The sequence below is a fragment of the Aphanomyces invadans genome (genome assembly GCF_000520115.1).
Source record: "Aphanomyces invadans strain NJM9701 unplaced genomic scaffold supercont1.14, whole genome shotgun sequence".
NCBI lineage: Eukaryota > Oomycota > Saprolegniomycetes > Saprolegniales > Verrucalvaceae > Aphanomyces > Aphanomyces invadans.
The window spans coordinates 329,095-343,685 of record NW_008580159.1 but is presented as its reverse complement, the minus strand read 5'-3'; the positions used below and the strand labels follow the sequence as shown (position 1 = coordinate 343,685).

Below are 14,591 nucleotides of genomic sequence, written 5' to 3'. Positions count from 1 at the left end.
CGACGCTCCAACGCGTGCCAAGAGCCGAGGTCAGCTGACATATCCAGTCGAACCGCCAAAGGGACCCGAGACCACCTCGGCAAGGAGCATGCATTGCAATCATGCAATATAGCGCCAAACACAACGAAGTCGACACGCCCGAGAGGGTCCATTAACAATAGTCATCAACAGGATGAGGTTCGTCACGAGTGTAGTCTGCCTTCAGCAGCTCGTAGAGACGATCATGAGGACGGGCAATAATCGCTCGACCATCCTTGACGAAGATGGGTCGCGCAATCAGTAGGGGCTCCACAGACATGGCTTCGATCAGTGCTTCGCGGTCTGCGACCGGGTCCAATGCATCGAGCTTCAAAGTGCGGAACTCCTCCGAAGTCGTGCGCATCATGAGGAGCGGGCTCGGCGACGGGTCTTCAGGGAACAAGAGCGACAGGAGCGACTTGATCGTTGCAACATCGAGTTTGGTCTTGACATATTCCACGATGGTGAGGTCGAGCTTAGGGTTCGTCGGGTCAGCCATGTACGCCGTCAAGAGGTCGTGGGCTTTGCGGCAGGTCCCGCAGCCAAAGTTGAGGTAAACGGTTGCAGTCGGCATTTTGCAATCTGTGCCTCGAGTCGTGGGGTTGGTGTGGGCAAGGGGCCAGTGCCATGCCAGCGCCACAAAAGCTCGAGTCTTTTCCTGGGTTCATGTGGTTTGGGTTGGATGCACGAGATGGAGCCATCGAAAGTGGCGTTCATTAGATGGGTTCACTTTTCCATCGAATCAGTGCCCATAATTCGTGGTACGAGCGGCACTGGGCACTAAATTGATGGTTCTTCTGTCGCTTGATTGGTCGATTCCGAAGCGATGATGGCAATTTGGGTGCTCGACCATCCCAGCTGGAACTGTTGTTTGCAACGATCTCCATCGCTTTAGTGCCACATTCGACTTGGAACAAATAAATGCCACCACGAGGATTCTGCACTTCTTTCGACGTGTTGCCTTACCAAGCATCGTTAGCGCAGTAAATTGCGCCTCATCTCTACATCGCATCGTTGTTAGGCCATCACGAATCAATGTGGCCATTCTTTACTCCTGTAACAATCAAAGTGCGATGTTCACAAGTCCGCTTCATCCGTGTATTGCAAACGCGAACGCGTCTAATAAAGCTTTTCCCTCCATTCGAGCTTTATCTCGAAGGATGGCAACAAGTCATCGAATTAACGCCTGATTGCTCTTTCGAAACGTCGTTGGAAGTTGAAGAGTTCGGGCCACCACCTGGACCTGCTGCTGCATTGCTCAACTTACGATGTCGACCACTGCACCGTCGACCACTGCTGCTGCCGCTGGCCCCGCTGTCCCGCTGACGCCTACGGCCGACTACAATGAAGCCTCAGACGCCAAGCCAGCTCACGACGGACCGCATCCCGCCGTGGAGCTGGAAAAGTTGAACCTCTTCCAACGCTACTTGTCGGTGTGGGTGCTCTTGGCCATGGTCGCCGGCATCCTGATCGGTTACTACGTGCCGTCCGTACCCACTGCGCTCGAAGACGCGACCGTGCACGGCATCTCGATCCCCATCGCCGTGTTCCTGTGGGGGATGATCCTGCCAATGATGCTCCAGATCGACTTTCACAGCATCGTCGCCGTCGTCAAGGCGCCCAAGCCCATTCTCCTCTGCTCAGTCATCAACTACGCCATCCAGCCCTTCACCATGTACGCGATCTCGCTGCTGTTCTTCAAGGTCTTCTTCGATTCGTATTTGGGCCAAGACAAGTCGGACGGATATGTCATCGGCGCGGTCTTGCTGGGCGGCGCGCCGTGCACGGCCATGGTGTTTGTCTGGTCGGTGCTCATGAACGGCAATGCTGCGTACACGCTGGCGCAGGTCGCCGTCAACGACATCCTCTTGATCATCTTGTACGTGCCGACGGTCAAGCTGCTCGCGAGTGCGTCGAACATTGAGATGCCGTGGGACACGTTGCTGTACTCTGTGGGTCTGTTCATCTTGGTGCCGCTCGTCGTGGCCGTGGTGACACGCCAGAGCTTGAACGAGCGCGGCCTCGAATGGCTCAAGACCAAGGTCATTCCGCTGCTCGACACGCTGTCGATGGCGTTTCTGTTGCTCATGGTGGTCCTCATCTTCATCTCGCAGGCGTCCACGATCACCAAGAACTGGGTCGACATCCTCATCATCGCCATTCCGCTCACCGTCCAGACCGTGCTCATTTGGGGCATCACGTACGCCGTGTCGATCTACTTTCGCATCCCGTACGACGTCGCCGGTCCGTCGTCGCTCATCGCGTGCTCAAACTTTTTCGAGATGGCCGTCGCGATTGCGGTCAGCATCTACGGGTCGGGATCTCCCGCCACACTCGCGACGGTCGTGGGAGTCCTCATCGAAGTCCCTGTCATGCTCATCCTCGTCGCCATCAACAACAAGACCCAGCACCGCTTTGCCAAGGGCCACGTCCAGTTGGAGTGAGTAGACATTTCATGTAAATAATAGACCGCCAAGCCATACTTCTACCGTCAGTACGATATATGCTGTGGCTTTGCCTCTCTCATCATGATGGGCTACAATGTGGACATCGTGATCGAAACCATTGTTGCGCTCCAGCGAGACCGAAGTCCATTTGCCCTCACCACAACGGCAGCGACAACTTGATCAGCCCTCGCATGAAGCATTAGAGCGCACATATCCTTTAAGTTTGCCACCGGATCCTCCACCGTGTGTCCTGACCATGAATGTGCCTCGTTACTGACAAAAGCGCTTTGCAACATATGGAAGCATGTTAGGATATGACAATGCCAGGCATTTCTGGTGGCGAGGTGGTCTGGTTCACCCGCCGCTTACAAGCAATGGCGCTTAGGACATTCAGCTCCGCTGGACGGCCGAGCCCTTGCAGTCGGTTCAATTAGCACTGGCCGACGACTTGACTGTACTGTACGACTAGATCCACCAGAATGAATTGCATCCTGCCGCATCGCAATTGCATTGCCGAGGCAACAATGATGACCCTGAGGGCGTCGGCACCGGGTCCCGCAGGGGCTGGTCCTCAACTCTCAGTAGCAACGACTGAAGTCTTCGCCGGGGATCTCGATCCTCGTCACCGCGTTGCACTTGTCGCTCGCCTTGGCTTCAAACATATATCGAGGCAAAGCTCAAAATCACATCTGGTTGTTGGACACATCGCCGCCACAGAAGTCGGCGTTGTGCTTGGTCGCCAATACGGCGGTGCTCGTCAGCTAGCCGCCGTACTTGAAGTCGTACATCGTGCACAAGTCCCATTGCATAGGCGCATGCTCGTGTCGAGCGAGGCTGCATGTCAGTTAGGCTTGGATCGAGGCAACCCCCCAAAACGTTGCCACGTTGGCGTTGTTGTAGGCGAGTTGACCAGGGCGCGCATATTGAGTGGATGTGGGACTACAGGGGTCGAATCGAAGAATGAGGTGTCCATGGATGGTCGTACACCGGGACGGCGTCAACTGCTTAACAACTTTGAGAGGGCAGATCCAAAGTTTGGTCACTTTGAGACAGCGATGACTCTTTGACCACGGACGACAGCGCAGACGGCATTTCACGGCATTGGCGAGCTCGAGTGTGGGGTTTTGTACATCCATGCGCGGTCCCAACTTGGATCTTCTAGTACGTCTGCATCGAACGGTTGACAGTTTGCAGCGATAGATATTATGATAATATATTTATTGATATTGTAGAGATTTCGAAGACTGTACTATCCATTCATGTACTTTGGTACACTTTGTACGGTGCTGTATTGTACGTACCATCGTACATGACCCCCTTGACATTCTGCGGTGAACACAAGAGCGAAGGAATCCTCCGACGACAGCAAAAGATATGGCGCACGCGACGGTCGCCCTCCCGTTCTTAAAGAAGAACCGCAATGATTTGATGATGCTCGATGGAGACAACCTAGAGGGCAACTCGGTGGACCAGTTTGCATCTCCCAGCAGCTTCCTTCTTCCTCCCGTCGCAGATCCAGCGCTGTATTGCCGAACCAACTTGAAAATCGCGTACCACGAAGACAACGACCAGACACTGAAATTCGACAAAGGGACGACAACATTGGCGTTTTGCTTTAAGGGCGGTATTTTGGCTGCCGTGGACTCGCGCTCGACGCAAGGACCGTACATTGCATCACAATCCGTGGACAAGATCAACGAAATCACGCCGTACATGTTGGCTACGATTGCCGGTGGTGCGGCCGACTGTCAATACTGGCAACGAAACTTGGCCGTTCAGTGCCGTATGTATGAGCTTCGCAACCGCCACCGCATCTCGATCCGAGCGGCGAGCAAATTGATTGCCAATACGTGCAACTACTACAAGGCATACGGTCTGTCGTTGGGCATGATGATGATGGGGTACGATAACGGCGAGCCGACCTTGTATTACGTCGACGACGAGGGCTCCCGCATGCGCGCCAGCAAGGACAAGCCAAAGTTCTCGGTCGGGTCCGGCAGCACCTACGCGTACGGTGTGTTGGATACGCACTACCGCTGGGACCTCGAAGACGACGAAGCCATCAAGTTGGGACTGAGTGCGATCTACCAAGCCACGTACCGAGACTCGTATTCTGGTGGGCTCTGCCGCGTCTACCTGTTCAAACCGGACGGATACCGAAAGGTCCAAGACGTGGACGTAAAGGAATTGCATGAGCAGTTCAACGGCCGCCATTAATGCGATGGCTTGGTCTCTCCCCAAGGTGAACATGCCATCGAGGTCATGCACGTTGCATTCGATCAGCTAGAGTCACGTAAGCTCTAATGCAAAATATCCTCCATGCATCATTTTCCAGCAGTGATGGCCACCGCCCATGCAATGCAGGACGAAAGGCTCGCCACGCTGAGCAGCTCTCCTCGCCGTTAGGGACAGGAAGGCGGCAGGAGATTGCCGCCAGTGTCACAATATCGAAGGAGGTCGATGAAATGTAATAAAATATGTATAACATATAACGTTATATAACGTTGCAATTTGTTAGAACCGAGTTGTTGCGTCGACGCAAGGTTCAAATCAAACGAGGTTGCGGTCGCAAAAGCGCTGACCCATGGCGGCGCTATTCTTGGCGAATGAGAGTCTGGGCACGGACGATGCTTTCCCTTCGACTTTTGAGTTGATCATGCAGGAGCGTATGGCTAGTGGCTTCAAACCCGCTGCCCAGTACCTAGTCACTGCGATCTGTGACGCATACCCACATGTTGCTTCGACGTTGCCGGTGCGCCACTTTCACGAGACTTACGCACTGGCGCGTCTCGGGATCGAACGGTACTGCTTGGCCCACTACGATTGCTTGCTTGTCGAACGATTCTACGGCATCAAGCGCATGGAACTGACAGATGCCGTCAACAACACCCCCGCACAACTGTACCCACTGACGGAAATCGGCCGCCGACGAAGTTTGCTCTGGCATGTCGGTGTGCCCTACTTGAAAGCCAAAGCAGATGCGTACTACCAAAGTTTATTGAACTCGTCTCAACCATCCACAAGACCACTTCTCAGCGACGACGATGACGCGGTCCATCCAGTGTGTCCATCCCGCTTTACACGATTTTGGCGGCATTGGCGGCACCTGCGCATCTGGACGGAGCTTCGATCGTTGTTCGTGGACGTTTATCCTGCAGTGCATTTCAGCTACGAAGGGATCTTTCTCATATACCAGGTTCGTCGTCCTCTAAAGAAGTTGCATCTCTGACAACTTGCCCAGTGGATGTACTTGTTTGGTCACACCAAGCATTTTTCCCCGTTCTTGCGAGCCATGAAGGTTGTGTTTACCAGAATTACCCCAAACGACATTGTACGCGTCCTTGACCGATGATGTACCTCAACCGTTCTGGCCTAGTCCACGTTTGAGCGATCGCGGATGCGCCATCGCTCAGGCATTCTCGCGGCCCTGAGCAACACGTCGTCGTCTTTGTCGTGGAACACTCTTCGGCGATGGGTCTACCAGGCCACATGGACTGTGATCGACTATTCTCAAACGATTGTCGTTCTCGCCATCGTGGGCTTCAAATTTTTGGAGTGGCTTCAGTCCGACATGAACCGTCAAGGGCAACCCGCTGGGAATGGCGGACCCGTGTTCTTGGGGAAAGGAAAAAATGGAGCGATGTTGCTACCTCCGCCACCTCCTGCGCAGCCTGCGCTGACCCATAGCGCGATCTCACTATCGTCCGAGGTACGACGACGACTAGAGCTGCTAGTAGCTGACGACGGCTTCGCAGACCCACCGATGCGGACTTTGCCATCGCCAACGCACCAACCCCGCCAGTTGTGTGTCTGGCTTTGTATTTTGCTACCCCTGTATCCACAGCTACGTCCTCGAGCACGGCGAGTGTCCAGTGACACGATTGCCGTGCGACGTGACCTCCATCTCCCGGATTTACGAAGACGCTGCACAAATGTAGATGGCTCTGTTGGGCCGCTTCCTCTGGCTGTTTTGCTCTTCGATGTTATAAAGGAAGCTATGGTGCCAGTAAATAGCGATATTTGGAGAGCGGCAGGCGGCGACGAGCGTGCGTACGCTCTGACTGACTTGTCGACACAATGTGGAACCGGACTATGATGCGATGACGAATGGAGCGATTTCTTCCATTAGGTTAAGTGTGTGCCACTGCCGCCTTCTCCTCAAGTTGGCGAACATAGGCGTCGTACAGCTGAAATTTCTTAGACATGCCATGGACAATTGATGCGTACTGCGTCAGGAGCGACTCAACCGCTTGATGCTGCACGATGACCTGGCGTGTCACGAGGAGGTTCTGCGTCTCGACACGGTTGAGAGCCGATTGAGCTTCTTGCGAGAGACTTGGAAATGTCGAGTTGAGGACGGAGGCGTCCAATTCTTGGAGGCGTTTGGCTTGGACTGCCAACTTCGCCACCGACTCCTCGGACGACAGCACTATCGCTTTCTTCCATTGCTGTGATGCACCACGACCATGTTCGCTCAATGCTTCAAGAAACTCGGGTTGGAGCAGTTTTTCTTGCCTTTGATCTACGGGAGCGATGAGAGGCACCTTGGACTTGGCCTAGAGACTTACACGCAGCATGTAGGCTTGGGACATGAGGCGGATCGACACTGCTCTCAAGGCGTGACAGGTTCTCCGATAGAGCTTGCAGTCGGGTCTGCATGGGAACATTTCGATCATCTGATGCGACGAACCCTAGCCGAGCCTGCAACGCAGCCACGCGCCGCTCAAGTGCTGCCACTTCCAATTCCATGACGGATTGTGGAAGGTATCCGGAGTATCAAAAATCCGGATAAATCATCATGAAGTTGATTGAGATCGAGGCGGCGAGTGGGCAGAGCCGACGTTGAGGCCCAAACATGGTATCGCTGTATCGTCAACCGCGGACAGCGGGATCGGTGCAGTCAGGGCTGGCAGATATCACCTTATGTGCAAACAAACACAACCGTTGCGATCGCATGAAGCTGCACAATGGGTAGACACGTCTCCGACTACACATGGAACATGTACTTTGGTTGGCAAACGGATTCAACTAGGTGACAGTGTGGCGAGTTTGGAACGCAGGGTCTTTGTACGCCTCTGTGCGCAATACGTCAACGAGGGCAGCGGTTGCGTCGAAAACATCGACGAACCGCGTGTACAGCGGCGTGAAGCCAAAGCGCATGATGTCCGGTGCTCGGAAGTCGCCGATGACACCCCGAGCAATCAGCGCTTGAACAATTGCATACGCATCGGTTGGGTGGCGCAGACTGACTTGGGATCCTCGATGTTGGGGATCGCGCGGCGTCGCGACAGTAATTGTCTCCATTCCTTCGTGTCCGATGATCCATGCATCGACTAGTTCCAGGAAAAACGACGTGAGGTGCAGCGACTTTTCTCGCAGGGCCACCATGCCCCCCAGAGGCGTTGCCGCCGCCAGGGTGTCGATGCCGCACTCTAACGCTGTCAGCGCCAAGATGGACGGCGTCCCTGAGACAAACCTTTGGATGCCGTCGGCTGGCGTGTACTCGGGAGCAAACGCAAATGGGTTTTGATGCCCCAGCCATCCCGACAAGGGTTGAGTGCACCGATGTACAAGACGCGGGTGAACCCAAACGAATGCAGGAGCCCCGGGGCCGCCATTCAAGTACTTGTAACCGCACCCGACGACAAAATCGGCATCCATGGCATGGACATCCACGGGATGAGCGCCGGCACTGTGGGCGAGATCCCAAATGACGAGGATTCCAGCGGCGTGGGCAGCGGCAGTCAGGGACGGCATATCCAGGAGTCGGCCTGTGCGGTAGTCCACGGGAGTGAGAAGCAGAACCGCGACAGAAGATGACAGATGCGAAGGTGTAGTCAACAGGGCGTCGGGGGTGACGGTGAGGACTTGCATTCCATGTCGAGTCGACACGACGGACTGCGCAATGTACAGGTCCGAGGGAAAGTTGTCGCGGTCAGTGAGGACGACGGTGCGCGACGGATCTTTCTCGATGGCAAGGTCAACAGCAGCCATGAGCACTTTGTACAGATTGATAGACAACGAGTCGGTCACGACACATTCGCCTGGGCCAGCACCAAGAAGAACGGAGCCAATTTTGTCGCCAATTCGACGTGAGAGACCGATCCAACCCGCATTGTTCCAACTCCGGATGAGCCCTTGACCCCACTCTTGTGTCACGACTTGATCCAAGCGAGGAGCTGTGGCCCGTGGAAGGAATCCCAACGAGTTTCCGTCAAGGTAGATGATGTTGCCTTCAGGCAGTTGGAACTGGTCGCGTAGCGACCCAAGTGAGTCCAATGCATCTAGGTGGATAGCGTGCTCGCGGGTGAGCAGTGCGTTGGCCATCGTGGAAGTCGAAATGTTTCGGGCCGGAATGGCTCCGCGTCCTTCCCGTCATGCCGCCAGCGCACAAGAGTGGTATCAATTCCATTCGAAAATTCATTCAATTTGTGAAAATCATAAAAATTTCCATCCATTTTAGGGAATTCTCAATCGTGTTTCGTGGTATCGATTGTTGGGGCACCACATACACAAGCAAAGTACAAAACTGAAACTCGTTTTGATTGGATGTGTTTTATCCGAACATCCGGTTAAAATTTGAGAATTTGAAATGGACGTGGATTTGAATCTTGGCGTCACGACGAAATGGACGGCGCCACCGCAGGATGGAAGGAAGGCTTGCATGGACTTCGACAGTCGGTGTTTGGTTTCAAGAACGACCTAACGACATCTTTGGCCATGTGGGCTGAAGACTTCGACGTCCTTGGCAAGGTCTTAGTCCGGCTCATCGATAATCAGGTGACTGGACATAACGAGGCACTCCAGACCGCACAACGCGAAAGCCGCAGCAAAAAACTCCTCCAATCCCAAGTGAATCGAATCTCAAGCGTGTGGGAAAAAGAACACCTTGAGCTCGTGACGCTACGACAGACGGTGTGTGTACACCACCCAGCAGCGACATCCTCACCTTGCCGGTTGTGGGTTTAGGTGGCCCTGCAAAACAAAACAATGGCACAACTGCGGGAACGAATCGCTAAAAATGACAAGCGCAGTAATGACGACGCCTCTCCCTCCGAAGAAACCCCACGAAAGATCAAAGTTGTCGACGAGTTGGTCCATCAGGAGCAGCTTAATGTCCCACCCACAGCTCCACCATCAGCACGACAACCTCGACGATTCAGCATCGGTAGTAGCGCATTGACCCGTACGACAGAAGCGTATGCAGCCAAGCGAAAGCACGTCCCTCCTGCACAGTTTCAAAGGTATACGATCCGAGATAAAATTTATGACAGTATCTCACCTCGCCTACAGCATTTTGAAGCGACCGAAGTACGACGATGTCACGGACGAGAACAGCACCAAACAGGTGACTTTTCAAACAGACTACCCGTCTACACAATGTCGACTCCAGCAATCTGCCGACGGTGCCACTCGATTCCCACTACGCGAACGCACCTCGTCATCGAAGTATTCTTCTCCATCAAAGGGCTCGGCAGTCGTCTCACCGTCCTTTCAGGTCAGCTCCCATGCGCGTCCGACGATCTTCGCTTGGTTCATCCATGACAGCGGCCGCGAGGGTCCTCACGACGTCATCGTCCGGCCTTCCTCGCAAACGGTGGAACTAGGCCAATTCCGCCCTCTATTTAATAATACACCAAGCGATCTTTTTGCTGCAACTGAATTTGCAATAAATTGGACTATACTTTCGAAAATATTCGCCATATCCGGATAATTTCCACTGATGACCCTTCACTTGCGATACTGCATCAAACTCGTCATTCTTCATGGACCGAATGGATGAATACTTATCTCTGTTAACAGAGGGCATGGTGCGCAACGGAATACTTCTGGGCGAAACATGGGAGTCGTTGTGTGCGAGGAAGGTTAAGGCTGCTCCGTCCGCGGTCGCCGCGTCAATACCTCGGTCCAGGGATCTCTCACCTGACGACACCCAAGTCGCACGAACGCTGTACGCCAACCGTACGTCATCTAACGCTCGTGGACTCTGCCGTATGATGATTCATAGGAGTTGTCGATAACCCTGATTTGGACCTGGATGATATTGTTCTCGAGGTTCTCGAGAGCCGCCACGACCGACTCATGAAGGCCGACGTCGAACGGTCGGACGCGCTTCGACGCTTCATTCTTCCAGCATCGTCGCCGCCGCTCCTCTTAAAGATCAAATCAACTGCGTCCCTTAGCCAGCCCAAGGTTCTCACGCCACTTCAGTTTGCGACATTCTTTGGCGAGTACAATGTCGCCCAAGTGTTGCTTCGTCAGCATCCTTCGCAAGCGGAAGAAGCACTCATCGACGCTTCTCGCGAAGGTTACGTGAATATCGTTCAGCTGATCTTGACATCTCCGTCGCTCGAACTCGAATGGAGTCCCCATGCGATCGGGAGGGCATTTGTGGTGGCCACGACACACTGCCACTTGGATGTAATGGCGTATTGCCACGCAAGTCCGCTTGCGAACCTAGCCCTCCTCTGTAAAGGCGACTGGTGCACTCGCGATCAATTGGGCCTGCGGTATATCGCTGCTGCAGCTCACGCTGCAGTGGACCAAAACAGTGTCCAAGCTCTGGCATGGCTGCTGCAGTCGAACGCCCTCTACAGATTCGAACTCGAGCACGCGTTCGAGTTGGCCATGCGCCGCGCAACCACCCACCGCACCAACGAGGGTGCCCTTGCTTACCTACCATTGCTCTGCTCGTTTATTCATAGCCATCCATTCTTGGCATCGATCGTCACCCGAGGTTGTCGAGATCCAGATCGAGCGATCGCTGTCCGGGTGAAAGCCATCGCAACGTATCTCATCGCTGACCTCCACACCAACACGAGTCGCTGATATTTGGTCATTTGGCCACCTTCTCTCGAGTAAATTTCACTCTGTCATAATGCACCTGCACACCAGACGCACACAACGTATAAAGTAGGGCGTTTATAGCACAAGTAGAGTTTCTTCACAGTCTTTTCAAGGGTCGGCAGGTCTGTCTCCACAGGTGTTACTGACGGAGCTCCTGGGTTGAGACGTCAATGCCCAGATACACGCACAGGTCCGACCATGCCAGTCTCGTTCCAGCCAGCACAATGTCAACAGTAAAACAGTCAATTTGATTGTGGTGGATGCGTCGTGTAGCCGAGTTTGATGGCTATTTCCCGCAAGTTGGCCCGCAGTAGGAACCGCTGCTCCTCCGTGAGCTCATGGGCGTCGCACATGGTTTCAACGAAATGCCGGATTTGTGTGATCGGGACGTCAAACTCGAGCATGCTGAGCGTAAACGACCCCAATTGCCCAAACTATCATGCACAAGCATGAGCCCTGGAGACCACGCGCTTCAATGACGCGTACCACGATGTTGTGGACCAAACTCACGGCTTCTTCGCGGCTGAGTACACCTAGTCGCCATATAAGTCATGCTGCTTGCTGTGCAAGAGTACCATCGCTGCGCGGGACATTTGTTGGTAGATCCTCCCACGGGCATCGCCGCGGGGTCTTGTGCAGCTCCTCGCCAATTGCCAGCATTAATGCTTTCTCCCAAAACTACGCCCAACCTTTCGTGAGAAACCTCACCAGACAATCACAACCATACATTGGGGTTGCTCCAGATCACATGAACCTTCACATCTTCCTGGACATATCGTCGAATGTGCCGTGGATCAGCGCTTGGCGCGTCGTCGAGATTGGTGCGGTCGTGTGGGGGGATTGTGTAAAACGTCGCCGACAGCATCATGGCAGTCTTGGCTGCCTTCGTATCATCGTGAAGCACACACGCGTCGAAAAACGCAAGAAAACACTGCACCAGCCGCCGAAACTTGATCGGGCTCGACACTTTCGTCGCGATGCTGCGTTGTCGATTTAGCGTTTGCACAAAGAGTTGTCGCGACTCGGACGAATTGCAACTGGCCGCAACGAATTCGCGCGTGGCTGGATTGCTGGCATCGTCCAAATCAATGTGGTCGTCGAAATGAGAAGACAGGACAGCTTCGAGATGCTGCAAGGACTTGTCATGGCAGGATGGGGCGTTCTCGTCGGCGTTCGCGTCGGCATGCGACACCTGCCATTTGTCCGCAGAAGGCACTTGAAGGCTGTTGAGGGACCCAGGAGGCGACTGTTGGTTTTGATTTTGCCACTGCCAATCGAGTAATGACAGCGCTTTTCCCTGAAAGTGCAAGTTGTCCGGGTGCCGATGGTTCTACTCGTCCATTTCTGCTAAGCCCCCGCATCGACCACACGTACATGAATGAGGAGCTGGAGGTCTCCCGCGCGGTCCATGCGCACGACGTGTTCTTCCAGCTGCTGGAGTTGTTTCTCTCTGAACTTGATATGTTCCTTCTCGACATGCATCCACAGCTTCAAGCACGACCCGAGCTGGTCCATCCGTTCCTCTTCCGCGCGCTGGTAGGCCACACTAACGGCCATAGTCATTTCATCCCGTGCAATTATCGTCTTGAGCAAATGTTGCTTGGTCTGTTCCCTCTCGGCTAACGCCCGGGAGAGCTCGAGTTCGGCGGACTTGACGCGGAATGCCAGTCGTTGGAGCTCGAAGGACGGGACTCCAATTTCCTAAGGATAATCATGTACCAGGATTGATGAGGTGAATGTAATTTACATGTAGCGCGTCGTCCTGGCGACTAATCGCTTCTTCAAGGTCCCGTCGTGCACAATCAACGACTACCTTTGCCTGGCATGCTGGCGTTAAGGTAGGAACGAGAGGTCAAGCTCGAGGGGAACACGTTAGACGTGATGATCAGTGTACCTTGCACTGTTGCTCTTCCGCAGCAGAGTATTCGTCGTTGACCCGCGCGAGCTCTGCTTGCAGCGTTTGCATGTACGTCGTAGACGCATCTTTGAGGGATTCGAGAGGTCGTGCAACATGCTCGTCGACGACTTGTGTCCACGTGAGTTGCTGGGTGTTGAGTGTGTGCAAATACATATGCCATTGATCGAGCACCCCTTTTATGGATGTTCCTGGTTCTTCAAACTCGCGCAACTCACCAACGTCGCTGAGACTCGACAGAACAGCATCCGCACACTTTCGTTCGGCGGTGTTTTTCTTCTTGATAAACGCGAGCAGGTTGGAGACTGACGTCTGTCCCTTCTCCGCGTTCTCGTAGATCGAGCTGAACGGCATCTGGCAGAACGTCCGTCGGCTCTGGTTTTCTTCGTCCGCCAGCAAGTCTTGCATGATGTCCACGCCCCCAACGAAGATATTTTTCCAAGCAGAATACATCCGGATCAAGTACCGGTATCCGTCTGCAATAAATTCGGATACTCAAGTGCGTTATTCGGATGTTCATGGCGGACAACTCTAGAATAGAGACGTTTAGCAAGTCTGAAATCTAAATAGTTCACAGACTTTCTTCTACCTTCGATTTTCTTGAAGTCTGAAGTCCAAAGTCTGGCGAATTCACGTTTAGAAAGGCTGCAGTGAGTCATATGTTTAGGTATGGTCAATGGAATGCTTGACGAAGTTCAAAATGCATCCTGAGCATCGATTGATCCATTGTAGCCGAGTACCTCTGCGACTAAAGCTCGCCCTCTTGCGCCGCAGAGCCACCAGTACTCAGCTAACCATTCCTAATGTCGCCTTCACTTTGGACTCATTCACCGACAACGATTGCTTATCCAAGTTCCGATTCTCCAAATCCACGTTGGTTGCCCTCGTCAACTACCTACGGATCCCACCTCGTGTTGTCACACCAGAGCGAACTGCATGCACGGACTCGAGGCTATCTGCATTCTCTTGCGCCGTTTTGCAGTTCCTGATCGCTGGTCAGACCACATCACGATGTTCGGTCGTTCCAGAAGTGGCCTCTGCAACATCTTCTTGCACATATTGGACCACATTTACTCCAACTTTGCCGAAATCGTATATCTCGACCGCGACTGCATTTGTACCAAATTCATGGAGTTCAGCCAAGCCGTTGTGGCCAAGGGTGCAGAAGTCGAGAACGTCTGGGCATTCATGGATGGGACCGTGCGCGAATGCTGTCGGCCGGATGGAAATGAAAGACAACGAACTGTGTTTAATGGACACAAGCGACGCCACGCCATGAAATATCAAACCCTTGTGACCCCCGATGGTATGATTGCACATGCATTTGGACCTATCGAAGGCCGACGACATGTTCTGACCATTTT

General features: G+C 53.7%; 8 protein-coding genes across 8 annotated transcripts; 4 read left to right on the top strand and 4 right to left on the bottom strand.

Moving 5' to 3' along the window:
* Positions 1-111: 111 nt before the first annotated feature.
* H310_07493 (hypothetical protein) lies at positions 112-709 on the bottom strand. The gene has a single exon (XM_008872866.1). It carries the CDS (start codon positions 590-592, stop codon positions 152-154), a length of 441 nt encoding a protein of 146 aa, XP_008871088.1. The 5' UTR covers positions 593-709; the 3' UTR covers positions 112-151.
* A 524-nt stretch (positions 710-1,233) lies between these two features.
* H310_07492 (arsenical-resistance protein) lies at positions 1,234-2,512 on the top strand. The gene has a single exon (XM_008872865.1). It carries the CDS (start codon positions 1,287-1,289, stop codon positions 2,460-2,462), a length of 1,176 nt encoding a protein of 391 aa, XP_008871087.1. The 5' UTR covers positions 1,234-1,286; the 3' UTR covers positions 2,463-2,512.
* Positions 2,513-3,797: 1,285 nt separating this feature from the next.
* On the top strand, positions 3,798-4,792 carry H310_07491 (hypothetical protein). The gene has a single exon (XM_008872864.1). It carries the CDS (start codon positions 3,840-3,842, stop codon positions 4,680-4,682), a length of 843 nt encoding a protein of 280 aa, XP_008871086.1. The 5' UTR covers positions 3,798-3,839; the 3' UTR covers positions 4,683-4,792.
* Positions 4,793-4,999: 207 nt separating this feature from the next.
* On the top strand, positions 5,000-6,578 carry H310_07490 (hypothetical protein). Its single transcript, XM_008872863.1, has 4 exons — positions 5,000-5,661; positions 5,707-5,796; positions 5,842-6,174; positions 6,221-6,578. Exons 1-4 carry the CDS (start codon positions 5,050-5,052, stop codon positions 6,401-6,403), a joined length of 1,218 nt encoding a protein of 405 aa, XP_008871085.1. The 5' UTR covers positions 5,000-5,049; the 3' UTR covers positions 6,404-6,578.
* Positions 6,562-7,214, bottom strand: H310_07489 (hypothetical protein; the record flags this gene model as incomplete). The annotated part of the gene is made up of 2 exons (XM_008872862.1): positions 6,562-6,987; positions 7,034-7,214. 2 exons carry the CDS (start codon positions 7,212-7,214, stop codon positions 6,596-6,598), a joined length of 573 nt encoding a protein of 190 aa, XP_008871084.1. The 3' UTR covers positions 6,562-6,595.
* A 243-nt stretch (positions 7,215-7,457) lies between these two features.
* On the bottom strand, positions 7,458-8,849 carry H310_07488 (kynureninase). The gene has a single exon (XM_008872861.1). The coding sequence runs from the start codon at positions 8,790-8,792 to the stop codon at positions 7,494-7,496; it is 1,299 nt and encodes a 432-aa protein (XP_008871083.1). The 5' UTR covers positions 8,793-8,849; the 3' UTR covers positions 7,458-7,493.
* Positions 8,850-9,092: 243 nt separating this feature from the next.
* H310_07487 (hypothetical protein) lies at positions 9,093-11,294 on the top strand (the record flags this gene model as incomplete). Its single annotated transcript, XM_008872860.1, has 5 exons — positions 9,093-9,380; positions 9,435-9,709; positions 9,759-9,813; positions 10,331-10,427; positions 10,474-11,294. 5 exons carry the CDS (start codon positions 9,093-9,095, stop codon positions 11,292-11,294), a joined length of 1,536 nt encoding a protein of 511 aa, XP_008871082.1.
* H310_07486 (hypothetical protein) lies at positions 11,224-13,658 on the bottom strand. The gene is made up of 7 exons (XM_008872859.1): positions 13,207-13,658; positions 13,060-13,131; positions 12,687-13,013; positions 12,040-12,642; positions 11,888-11,990; positions 11,799-11,845; positions 11,224-11,746 (listed from the first exon to the last, which is right to left on the bottom strand). The coding sequence occupies exons 1-7, from the start codon at positions 13,633-13,635 to the stop codon at positions 11,555-11,557; spliced, it is 1,773 nt and encodes a 590-aa protein (XP_008871081.1). The 5' UTR covers positions 13,636-13,658; the 3' UTR covers positions 11,224-11,554.
* Between the last annotated feature and the right edge of the window lie 933 nt (positions 13,659-14,591).